General features: G+C 45.7%; 1 protein-coding gene across 5 annotated transcripts in view; it reads right to left on the reverse strand.

Moving 5' to 3' along the window:
* The window catches only part of LRRC20 (leucine rich repeat containing 20), a 90,096-nt gene that overhangs the window by 33,655 nt on the left and 44,365 nt on the right, over nucleotides 1-12,076 (reverse strand). For all 5 annotated transcript variants that reach the window (XM_039872024.1, XM_039872022.1, XM_039872021.1 and 2 more), the window contains one exon: nucleotides 8,256-8,405. In XM_039872024.1, the coding sequence (XP_039727958.1) occupies nucleotides 8,256-8,405 (150 nt within the window). The remainder of the gene's footprint in view (nucleotides 1-8,255; nucleotides 8,406-12,076) is intronic.

Below are 12,076 nucleotides of genomic sequence, written 5' to 3' on the forward strand. Positions count from 1 at the left end.
TTTCCCCAGCCTGTGAGCAGCCCATCATGATATTCCCTTATTTATTGTCCTTACTGAATGAACTGTGGTTTCCGGTGTCTGTTTAATGAACCTCTCCTTCCTCAAGTTCTTTTTATTACTTCCACATCACCCTTATCTTGGACAACTGCCAAGACTGACTCAGAGGCCTTAGACTGATCCCAGTGGAGACAGGAGGCTGGCCTGCAGTGATCACATAGCCAGCTCCAAAAACACCTGCCCATTGAAGATCAATCTGTGTCTTGGCCGCGACCCTCATATCTATGAGCAATCATGTTCCTGCCTGCAAGGGCCCCCATGAAAAGCAAAGTAGTCAGTCAGGTGGGACAATAAGTGTCTTTCAAATGGCCCCGTGCTCAGCACAGAGACAGCTGCTGCCCATAGGGGACAGAGGGGCAAAGAGACAGGTGCGAAGTTTCCAAAAGCCACGCTGACTCCCTGGGTGGATAGGGGGAAGGGATGAGGAAACTCTTCTAACCAGGGTCTGTCACAAACTAAAACTCAGTACTATCCATTCTGGCTCTACAAAAAGAATAAGGCAGCTATCGCTGTCCCGACATGGACCAATTTCTAAAATGTATTGCTAAGTGAAAAAGGCAAGTTGCAAAACAGTGCATACTCTCTAATCCCATTCGTAGTTATAAAGGAGCTCTGGGTCTGGACCCACAGTCCCAACCCCTTCTTTCTCATCATGTGAGCAAATTACTTATGCTCTCTCTGCCTGAGTTTCCCCATCCAACAGAAAAGAGGCAATATCAGTACTGACCTTACAGAGTTGTAAAGGCTTAAATAATTTTATACTTGCAAAGTGCTTACAATAGTACTTGCCCACGGTGGTACACTGTTGATGCTACTGACATTAAATACACTTACGTTAACATTGGCATAGAATAAATATCTCTGGAACTGCTTACAGTGGTTGCCTCTGGGCAGGGCAATGGGATTCTGAGGACAGGAGTAAGAGGAAGACTTATTTTTTCCTATTACTTTTCCAAACCTCAGAATATTATACTGTGTGTACCTACCACCTATTCAAACCAAATAATAGGAACCTGTTTTCACACAAAGACTTAGAGCTTTATAACTAGAGAAATGCATGGGAAGTGGGTAAGAAGTGCAGAGGGGAGATGGAAACTTTTAAATTTCAGAGCCAGGAGCAAAGATCTCTGCTTAGAGCTTGGAACAGGGAAATAAAGGGCAAGCGTGAAGTTCCACAGCACACAGGGGGAAATGTTAGCTTGAGTCCTGGAGGACTGGGGCACCAGAATTTATGCAGAGTTGTAAACGATGTCCCGGTGTTCCAGGTGTGAACATTTGTCCTGGGCCAGGTAGGCAGAGGGGTACCCTAGAGTCTACTGATTTTCAGTGTCATCAAGACGCAGGATGGGATGTTCTCCTTTATGTGTGGCAAGAACACCTCTCCAGGCTGCCTCTAACTTCCCTCCAAAGGGAAGCTATTTCATTTATTCTAGTCACTTCCTGAAAAAAAGATATAATTTGGTTTATAAGAACATATAAATTAAGATAATAAATTAATAGCACGTGGGATTTACATAGTTCTGGGAAGTAATATTATTATGCCCATTTTAGGATGAGAAAGTAGAAACTCAGAGTGAGCCAGAGTTTCAGAGTCTAAGGGTAAACTATTTCCTCACAGTTCCTAGTACAGTGGCCTGCAAACAGCGGGCACTCGAGAGCTAAGCAAATAAAGAATGATAAAATGGCCATCCCTCAGTGCTCCGGTTAGTAAACTAAGAAGGCCACTGTGCAGGCTGTTTCTAGCAATAGCTACCATTTCTATGCCTTTTGCAGTGGGATTTTGCAGCAACTCCCATCAAGAGGGAGAGACTAGCTCCCCACTTCTTGAATCAGGTTGGCTTTGAGACCACTTTGACCAAGAGAATGCAGCAGAAGTTGTATTCTGGAACTTCCAAGCCCAGGCATTAACCACCCACTTCCTTCCTCCTAGAGTCCAGCCACCGTGCTGTGAGGAAGTCCAAGCGGATTAGAGGCAACATAGAGGGAGGCCTTGAAGGATGAAGGAGCTTCCTCTTCAGAGAAGTGTCTTCAGTCTATACTTCGGAGCAGAAGAACCACACCCCCCGCCCCCAGCAGAGACCAATCCACAGAGCTGGAAGAAATAACACATTGTTTAAAATCAGCAAATCTCAGGGCTGCTTGTTATGCAGTAACAGCTATTCTGTCTCCAAGGATTCCTTTGGAGCAACACATTCTTGCCTGGATGTTCTGAGGAGAGCTGGCCACCTCCAGCCAGCATCCCAGGCCCAGGTTGTGCTGGAGAAGAAAGCAGGTCTCCAGTCCTGCCCCACTGGGACAATTCACCTTTCACCTGCCGCACTCCCAACCAACATCAACACCACAGTGGTGGAGGTAGCAGCTCCTACTAGGGCTTTGAATAAAACACACTGAGAATAATTTTGAACTCCACCAGAATCTAGCCTCTGTGCCACAGGAGGAGCTGAACACCGGGAGGAGCTGAGGAAAACATAGCAGCTGAGAAAAGTGGTCAGGGCAGTTCTTTGGAGAAGGCTTCTCATTTTGGGCACAGCCCTGGCTCCATGGTGAGGTAAGGTGGAAGGGCAGGAAAAGCAAGCAAGGTGGGGATACCAAAGCAGGAGGCTCTGGATCCGTCTGGTGTGTATTAGTTTCCTATTAGTGCTGTAAAAAATCACTACCAACTTGGTGGCTTAAAAAACACAAAGGTATCATCTTATAGTTCTGGAGGTCAAAGACCAAAATGGGTCTTAGAGGACTAAAATCAAGTTGTCAGCAGAGCTGTGTACCTTCTGGAGATTATAGGAGAGAATGTGTTTTTTGACTTTTCCAGCTTCTAGAGGCCTGTGGCCCTAATACTTCGGTCTCTCCTTTGGTCATTGCATCAACTTTCCGACTCTGGTCCTCCTGCCTATTTACAAAAGACCTTTGTGATTACATTGGACCCTCCCACTCAACCCAGGATATCTTCCCATGTCAAAGTCCTTAACTTAAACACATCTGCAAAGTTTCTCTTGCCATGTAAGGTAACATAGTCACAGGTTCTAAGAATTAGGATGTAAACATCTCTGAGGGACCATTATTCTGCTGACCGCATGGTGGGAAGTCATTTATTTATCCACTCAGTAGGTGAACGCCCACTACTATGTGCCAGGTACCATGTGAGGCAGCGCCGGGGATGCAGCTGTGCCCAGCTGTGTGTAGGTTAACCTGTTCAGTCTTTGCAAAAGCCCTATGAGACAGAGACTATTACCAGTATTATTCCATTGCACCAAGGGGGAAATTGAGGCACAGAGCAGTTAAATAACCTGCCTGTGGTTGTGGAGCTAATAAGTGGCAGAGAGCATCAGTCAGGGCACTAACAAGAAAGAGATGACACACTCAAATTAAGGTAATTCAAAGCGGAGGATTATTTGCAACAAAGTATTTACAAAGATATGGGAAGCCCTATGAGAACCTCAAAGGATCCTACAGTAACTCAGGGTTAGAAGCAGGGAGCTGTCACCAACCAGACGACACCTATAAGGAGAGTTGTGTACAGGCTTCCTTGAGAGAAGTGACCTCCAAATGAGGGGCACAGCCAGCCGGAGGCGGACCTCAAGGGAGGTAGCCAGGAGAATGAATTCACTGATCGTATTCTCCTCTCCTTCCCTGATCTCCTGCTGGGATCCTCAATGGCTGAAGATAACCACAGCCAAGGGTGAGAGAAAGCTAGGATCAGCATGGAGAGTGGATCCCGAGGGTGAAGAGAAGATGTCGTGCCCAGGCTCAGGGTGACATCAGTGCTTGATAACTTCATAGTGTACACCAACAAATTTGAAATGCTCATCTCCGCTGGCCTTGGCAGTCCTATCTCTGGGATTCTAGCTGAAGGAAGCTGAAGGCCGTAACACTTTAAATTCCTTTAATTCTCTGCTAGGGAGGGCTGACCCACGGACCTCAAGCATACACGCAGGGGTCATGAACAACTTGGCCTTTGCCCCACCAAGGTCAGCCAAGTAACTCCAGGGGCCAGTGCCCTTGAGGACTGATGATAAAAACTGATGCAGAAGGCTACAGCTTCATCACTGTCTCAGCATCAGGTAGAAACTCTTGACCATCAGCAACTAGCAGCTACCCTCGTGGATAATTTAGGTGAGACAGACCCTCCCAGACCTGGCTATTCCAGTGCCAGGCTGTGCTGAAGGAGCCAGAAAACGTGTACCCATCAGAGTAGATCTTCTGCCTGATCCCAGACTAAAACCAAGATGTCAGCATCCAAGTGACAACTGCAAAGCTCAACATCTGCCCCACTTTCCCAGCACCACACTTCTCTCTCTCCCTTCATCTACTAAGTGCCATCAGCCAAAGAAAAGTAACCCAGTGGGCTGGAGCAAAGTAGGAAGGGAGGGAAGAACATAGGACTTTGAGTAAATGTCTGCTGTGTCACCTCTCACATTATAAGGTGGCTATCTGCTTATACACTTGCCTCCCCTGAGAGACCGTGGGCTCCTCAAGGACCAGGTCTAGGTGTTAGTTTTCATATCCTTCCCAAATGCGGGATGCTTTTGGGAAGGACTGAGTGAGATGCATTAAAAAAAAAAAAAAAGATCCTCATCATGGAGCTGGGAAGGCTAAGCACCTAGTGAATTGGGGCTCTGTGTTCATGCCCAGGGCCGTTCCCAGAACAGATACTCATGAGGAACTGCTGAAGTGAATTGAAAGGCACTTCAACTGTGAGAGTCTGAATGTACACACAGACAATTGCCAGACCAACTGCAAAAATAGAACTCCAACCCACAACCTGCAGCAACCTGCCGAGGAAACCAGCCTAGAAAGCTAGTTAGCTGTAATTCAGACGTGTGGGGAGTCAGACTGCTGTCTCTACCAATAATTCAGGAAACCAAACAAAACTCCCTGTAACAATGGACCCCAAATGGTCAGAACTTGATTGCTGACAGTTTCCCTAATTTTTGTCCCCACTTCCAACTTAGCACCAACCGGAGAAAGCCAAATATACACCTTAACCAATCACATAGCACGTCCTGCTGCTAGCTGGACTGCCTCAAGCTTCCCTAGGCCAACAGCCTCCAATCAGAGCACACCTGACGCCTCTCCATCATTCACTATAAAGCTTTCTCACTCTTCTGCGTGCCTTTGAGTCTCTGCCAAATGCAAGCACACTGGCTGACTCCCTTGCTGGTGCAACTCTGAATAAATAGAACCCGCCAGTTCTCATTTGTGTGGTTTTCATTGTTTTCTGCAGGTGTGTCTCATATGCCTCTGGCTTGGCAGGCCCAGGACACACTCATTAAAAAGAGCTGAATGACTTGCATTGGGAGGAAATGGGGAGACAGGAACACAGGTGAAGAGGGGACAGAAGAACCACAGCCAGATCCACCTGGCCTTGGACTAATTCCACTTGTGCCATCATTCTTCTTAGGTTTTGCTTCGACTTGACATAAAATGGGTGAAGGACATCAAGGAGCTGGAATCATTTAAAGATGACCCAGATCTGAGGCGGCCATAAGCCTTGCAGGAGACAGTCCCCAGGGCACTCATAGGAGACAGCTTGGCAGGCAGGGGGTACACAGATGCCTCTCTTCCCAGCACCAAGGCAGCCCCGGTCCTCTGTCAAGAACCAAGAAGATGCTAGCAGGCTGTAAGGAGCGCGAAAACCCTATCCAAGCCTCCTCTTCACACATAAAAGGAGAGGGTTTTTCTGTCTGGAAGAGAAACCACAACAAAGGCTGGGGCCCAGAGCCATCTCTGTGAAATCCAATTACTGGGCACACCACAGCCTGCCTTTTGTCATCAGAGGTACGTGGGGCCATCAAGGAGCCACAGGCAGCACAAGAGGGAGTTCAAACTGCATCCTTCAACAGACTTCTGATTGGTAATATATTATGACAAATATATTTTCCACAGCTGAGGCATGAATGCATGTGGCTCTAAACACAATTCTCCGACACTCTCGTGGTGCTCCTAGAGAGGGCCCGCTTACTCAACCCACAAGGCACTGTCAAATGTCAAATCCTTCGAAAACCCTTGCTTCCACATCCACTCCACTGCCCATGCCACTCTCAGGGAGCATTCGTTCTTCTTCCCAGCAGTCCCAGCGTTTTGCCTACACCAGTATCTCAGCACTTGGAGACTGTTTCGTAACCCTGGACTCCTTCAGGGAGAAGCCTAGTCTACTGACCTTCGTTTCCAGGGATCCAGACACAGGTCTGGAACAGGGATGGTGTTCAAGGGAAGGTCGAATAAAGAAAAGCACAAATGGTCCCGGGGTCCCTAGCCAACCTCCACCATTTTCTATATTTCTATCCTCCTCTAGAAAGCAAACACCCAATTCCAATTGGCTGGATACAGCTCTCGGGGACTCCTGAAAGGCAGGTGGCCTAGAAAGGCAGCTGTGGCCTGTGTCATGGGCAATCAGAGTATACTGCTCTGAACCCCAGACAAATCCTTTCTCTCTCCACCCTTCTTTCTACATCCATGCAATGAGGTGGCAGAGACAGCGCTAATATTTTATGGGAGAGTCTCTAACTGGTGGCTCATAGACTCAACCTAATGTTTTATCACTTTTATACTATGTAAAAATTGGTAAAATCCACATAAAAATCCATTTTTCCAGCTTCAATTGAATAAAACAATTAGAACAATCTTGTGGCACATCTGGCAGAAGCTGAGCAGACATGTTCTAGTTTGCCAAAGTCCCCACCACACCCTTTTGTCATCTGTCCAATTTGAGTCATTTGTTACTTACATGCTAGTCTCTCAGGTATTTGTGCTTATAAACCTGAACTATGGTCTAAACCTTGGCTACTGGCAAGGTTTAGAATGACTAACATGGACTTTAACAGATGCTTAGGCCCAGGCCTACACCCAGGCCTACACTCAGACATTCTGATTCCTCTGGTGTGGGGTAGAGTTGAAGGCAACTGTGTTTGTAGAAATGCTTCTCAGATGATTCTAGTTTCAGCTGGGGCTGAGAGCTGCTGGTCCAGGGGGCCTACTGGCTATGAGGACCCATCTAAACTGTGTAAAGAAGCAACCACCAGAAAAGGAAGAATGGGAAAGCAGGCCAGGTTAAAAATGCTCAAGGGCACCTCTGTGAAGACCAGTCTTGCCCTAGAATCCCCCTCACCCCCTCAACCCCAGTCATAAGTACTTTTAGCTTTTTAAGCACAAATGCAACGAGCTCTGTGAGCTTCATTCAGAAATGACTACACAGACCAATCCCTCCTCTTTGTCCTTGTGTTTGTACCTAGCCAGTAGTCTTTCCAGGTCCTAACTGTAGCTCCCTCCTGAGACGTTGTATAAACTACTTTCTGTCCCTGGACCAGGTTTGCCAATTCACATCTCTCTCTCCCCTCTGGGCTCTCTGCCCAATGCCCACATCTCCTCTAGGAAACCTAAAATCAGCTGTATGAGATATGCTTGCTTGAGTTCTTCCTGTTCCATCAGCATTTTACATATTGATTTCTCTAAACACGTTCTGAGACCCTTTTCATATCCCTATCGGATAGAGAATTCCAGAAGGCAGGAAGGCTATGCCTCCTGTGCTCTCCCCAACTCTCCTGCCCCACCACTTTGCAAACACATGCTGAGTGCCCAGGTTGCAGCTCCATCCCACGGGTCTCTGAGCAGCACTGGATTCTCACAGAAGGATGGAGGAGGGACTGCTCTGTGGAGAGGGGAATAGGCACTACAGTGGCCATTACATCCTGATTGTCTATCTGGACAAACCATTTCAAAAGAATTTATAATGCCCACCTGCTGACCTTCTGCTCATCTTCCTGCCAAGCACCCGTGTCCACTTGTTCTGTGTGTGCCCAGCAGAGGAAACACTGTCATTCTTGGCAACTGTTACTACTGAACTGAGAAAGCAGTACAGGAAGACAATGCTAGACTGGGGGGCTCGTTCAAGTCCACCGAGAAACTACCCCTGGGCCTCAGGACCTCAAACGCCCCACTGGTCTGTTCAGAACAAGAGAATCACTCCAGGACCCACACCCTGGACCATTAGTCAATCTGATTCACAGCGAGCTAGAAGCAGGAGTGACACAGAGATTTCCAGGCTGCAGGGAGGACACAGGTCTACTCCCAAAGCCTCTCCCCGGGAATGACTTCCCGGGTTCAGCTGACCAGGGACTGGCCCTGGTTCACTCCCCAACAGGGTCAGAGCCTGAAGGATGATGGCTAGCAGTGCCCCGCTGGCCTGAGCTGACCAGGCTTACCTCGGAGCTGACAGAACGTGGTCATGAACTTGCTGGTGAGGGACTTGAGCTCGTTATTGGCAAGCGTGATGAGGTGGATCTGGTCAGTGACATTTCGCAGGACCTTGTAAATGCCAATAGGGAAAGAAGCCAGCTTGCACTCAGCCAGGTCTGCAGCCAAAGAACAAAGATAAGAGTTAGAGGACACAGCTGCCTGAGGACGTGCCCCAAATCACATGGACCCGACCCAGTCTTGCCTCCCCACCTCCTTGCTCTCCCGTCTTCCTTGTGGCAGGCCCAAAACCCTGCCCTCCCTCTTCCAAGAACCTTCATCGCCATTAATCACACTCGTCCCTACTTCGCACCTTGAACCTTAGGGTTAATTCTAGTACTTTCTCTATTACCACAGCCTACTAGCCGGAGTGTGGAAGCAGAGCTCTGCTGGCACAGTGATGACCAGTATTCATAGCAATGTCCTTGAGGCTCTGCAGAATCTGCAGTCCCTCTGGAATCACTGAAGACTCAACAGTGAAGCTGCAGAGTTACGAGTACTTTATAATCGTCTACTTCTTTGAAAACAGGCAATTCACATAGACTTTGTGGTTTGACCTTCTTCTCAGTCCCGTTACTCTGAAGGCAAGCCGTGTACAAGAGGCAGCAAAGAAGCTGCTGTGGAGACTAATTTGGCAGTTCCTCAAATGCTTAAACCTAGAATTACCACATGACCCAGCAATTCCACTCCTAGCGTATACCCGAGAGAAATGAAACGATGTGTCCACACAAAAACACATTATACATGGATATTCATAGCAGCATTACTCATAATGGCCAAAACAGAAACAACCCAAATGTCTACCAGCTGATAATAAGAAATATGTTTGGCAATAAGTAGAAATGAAGTACCGATATATGCTGCAACATTGATAGACCTTGAAAACATTTTGTTAAGTGAAATAAGCCAATCACAAACGACCATCTATTGTATGAGGCCATTTATATGAAATTTCCAGAAGAGACAAATGTATAGACACAGAAAGTAGATTAAGAGTTACCTTAGGATGGATGGCATGGGAGGATTGTGGAATGGCAACTAAGGGGTGAAGGTATCTCTGTGGGGGCAATGCAAATGTTCTAAAATTTGATTGTGGTGATAGTTATACAACTCTGTGAATACACTAAAACCATTGAACTGTATCCTTTAAACGGATGAATTATATGGCATGTGGATTATATCTCAGTAAAGCTGTTTTGTTATATAAATGGCAGCAGGGAGACATTGAAAGCACGGAGGCTAAGAGATGAGGCTGCCTAGCTCATCAAGTTCCCTGAGCCTTGGCTTCTTCATCTGTGAAATGGAGGTATCATCATCCACCTAGCTGGGCTGTCAGGGAGATTAAATGGAATAAAAAGTACTAAATATACTAACAAAGTACGTGGCAGGAACGTGGCAGGAATGCTACAGATGTTGTTTTACTTTTCCCTTTCTATGTACCCCTATTATTGGTGATTGCTCACCAACCCCTGAACTCCAGGAGCGCTCACCGACTCAGACAGAACTGCCCCATCTCTCTCTCGGCAAACTCTTTTGCCTTTTCCCCCAAAGAAGTCAACCTTCCCCCTACTCCAGGCCTCTAAACCTTTGAAGACTGTTCCAAATTAAGTATGCAAAAATCAATAATATTCCTATATGCCGGCAAGAAAAGAGTTTATAAAGATCCTATTCTGAACAGCAATAATAAAGCAAAGTCTATAGAAATAATCAGAATCAAAGCCCTTCTCCCTCATCTGCCTCATAGAATTTCTATTGTTGCTCCAAGACCAGCTCAAATGTCACCTCCTCCAATAAGGCTCCTCTGACTGCTGTTAAGTCGTTAGTTGCTGTAGCCTCTGAGTCTCATATAGTATGAATGAAACCTCTTCACCCTGTATTATATTAACCCCTTTTTGTGTCTGCTTTCCCACCAGACTGCGAAGACCCCCAGAGCACAGTGCCAGCAGAGGTCTAGCAGCTCCCAGCAGGGCAGGAGTATCGGTAACCTCACTGAGCTGGTTCCAGGAAAGGGTTAAGGACAAAAGTTCAGATGACTGAGGGTCTACAGGGGTCCTCCATAGGGTACCCTATGAGGAAATATATTTACTGCCTCCTCTGGTCCAGGGTTGTGCTAGGTGACCCTAGCCCTCCTGTTGTCCAACATCAGGCATCTCCCACTCTCATATCAGCAGGTGGGGTTGGCAGAAGAGAGTGCGAAGTCCTATAGCGGGAACCAATCTCCAGAAGTCAGGCTTTCAGTAGAGATCAGGGCTGAAACTGGATCAGCTCTGTAGGCACCAAGTTTGGGGCAGACTGAGGATTCTAGAAAGAGCAAATACTTCCAAACGAGTCCCCTAGTGCATTGTGCCAGAAGCATGAAGAGCTAAAAAGGGATCTTTGTTGTGGCTGTAAATCACATCAGCCCCTTCGGGTGGAAGCAACAGATCTACAAGCTAGGAGCAACATCAAAGAAAATGTCAAAAACTTTCCTTCTGAAACAAAGAGCAAAAGAAGATGCCTTCCATCACTGGCATCCCTGAATACGGTCTTAGAAGTTCTGGCCAAAGAAAGAGAAAACATAAACATTAGAAATAGGCAGAATGATTATTATGTGCATATGAAATGACTGCACAACCCTCAAAACCCCAAAGTTATCTGATAGTACAAGTTAAAAAGATCTCAGCAAAGTGGCTGATCCAAATAAACACGTAAAATTCAACAATATTCCTACATGCCAGCAATAAAAATATAGTTCTTAAGGATCCTATTCCGAACAGCGATAATAACATAAAATATAGACAGAGGTCAAAATGAAAAATGTACCTGAACAACATTAAGTAGAAAAGTTCATAAAGATGTGTTTAAAAATGAATCTGTATGTGAAGCTGTAACATGTTCTTTGATAACAGGGCAAAATATTAAAATAATGTTAATTTTTAAAGAAATTGATTTATAGATTGCTAATGTAATTCCTACTCAAATCCTAAAAAGTGTTTTTTAACTTCATGAAATAGTTTTAGATTTCAACTGGAAGAATAAGCAAGCATGATCTCTAAAAGAGAAAAAGGTAGGGTGATAACCAATATTACAAGGCTACAATAATTAAAACAGAGGACAATGGGGAAAACAGATCACAGAAAGAAACTATACGGCCCATAAAATTTAGTCCATAAATAATATGCAATAATTTAATAAATGCTAAAGGAGGCCTCACAAATAAATTGGGGAAGGGAAGGATTAATAACTGATTTAGAATAACCAATTAACAATTTTGGGAAAACAAAAAAAAGAGAAACTCTCAATTAACCTAAAGATCAAAATAAACTCCAGATAGAATTACACCTTTTTGAAATCAAACAAAAAAATCAGAAGTAAACAGAATTTAACATTTATATGACCTCTTACACGAGATGTGATGCGAACACCCTCGCCCGTAATCTAGGCCACAGCACTAGCACGTGAACTCCAAGTCTTGCTGAGAGGCCTATGATCTCAAGAACAGTTCTCCATGGTCCCTGAGACAAGAATATGGAGATCCAGGTCCCCAGACATGCTGGAACAAACCTTAACTTTGTCCAGTCATTTTCCCATCTGTGCACAAGGAAAAAATACTTTATGTCCAGTCCCTGAGGAGGTGGGAATAATAATAACCATAAAAAGTACCACTTACAGAAAAAAATAAAAAGTATCACTTTCTATTTCATATGCGCCGGGTTGTAAGAACTATCCCCTCTGAACACATGAGGAAACTACAATTAAATGACTTGCCCAAGGTCATGCAGCTGAAAACAGGGGAGTAAGATTTGGATGC

This window comes from Pteropus medius, unplaced genomic scaffold, assembly GCF_902729225.1.
Source record: "Pteropus medius unplaced genomic scaffold, Ma_sr-lr_union100, whole genome shotgun sequence".
NCBI lineage: Eukaryota > Metazoa > Chordata > Mammalia > Chiroptera > Pteropodidae > Pteropus > Pteropus medius.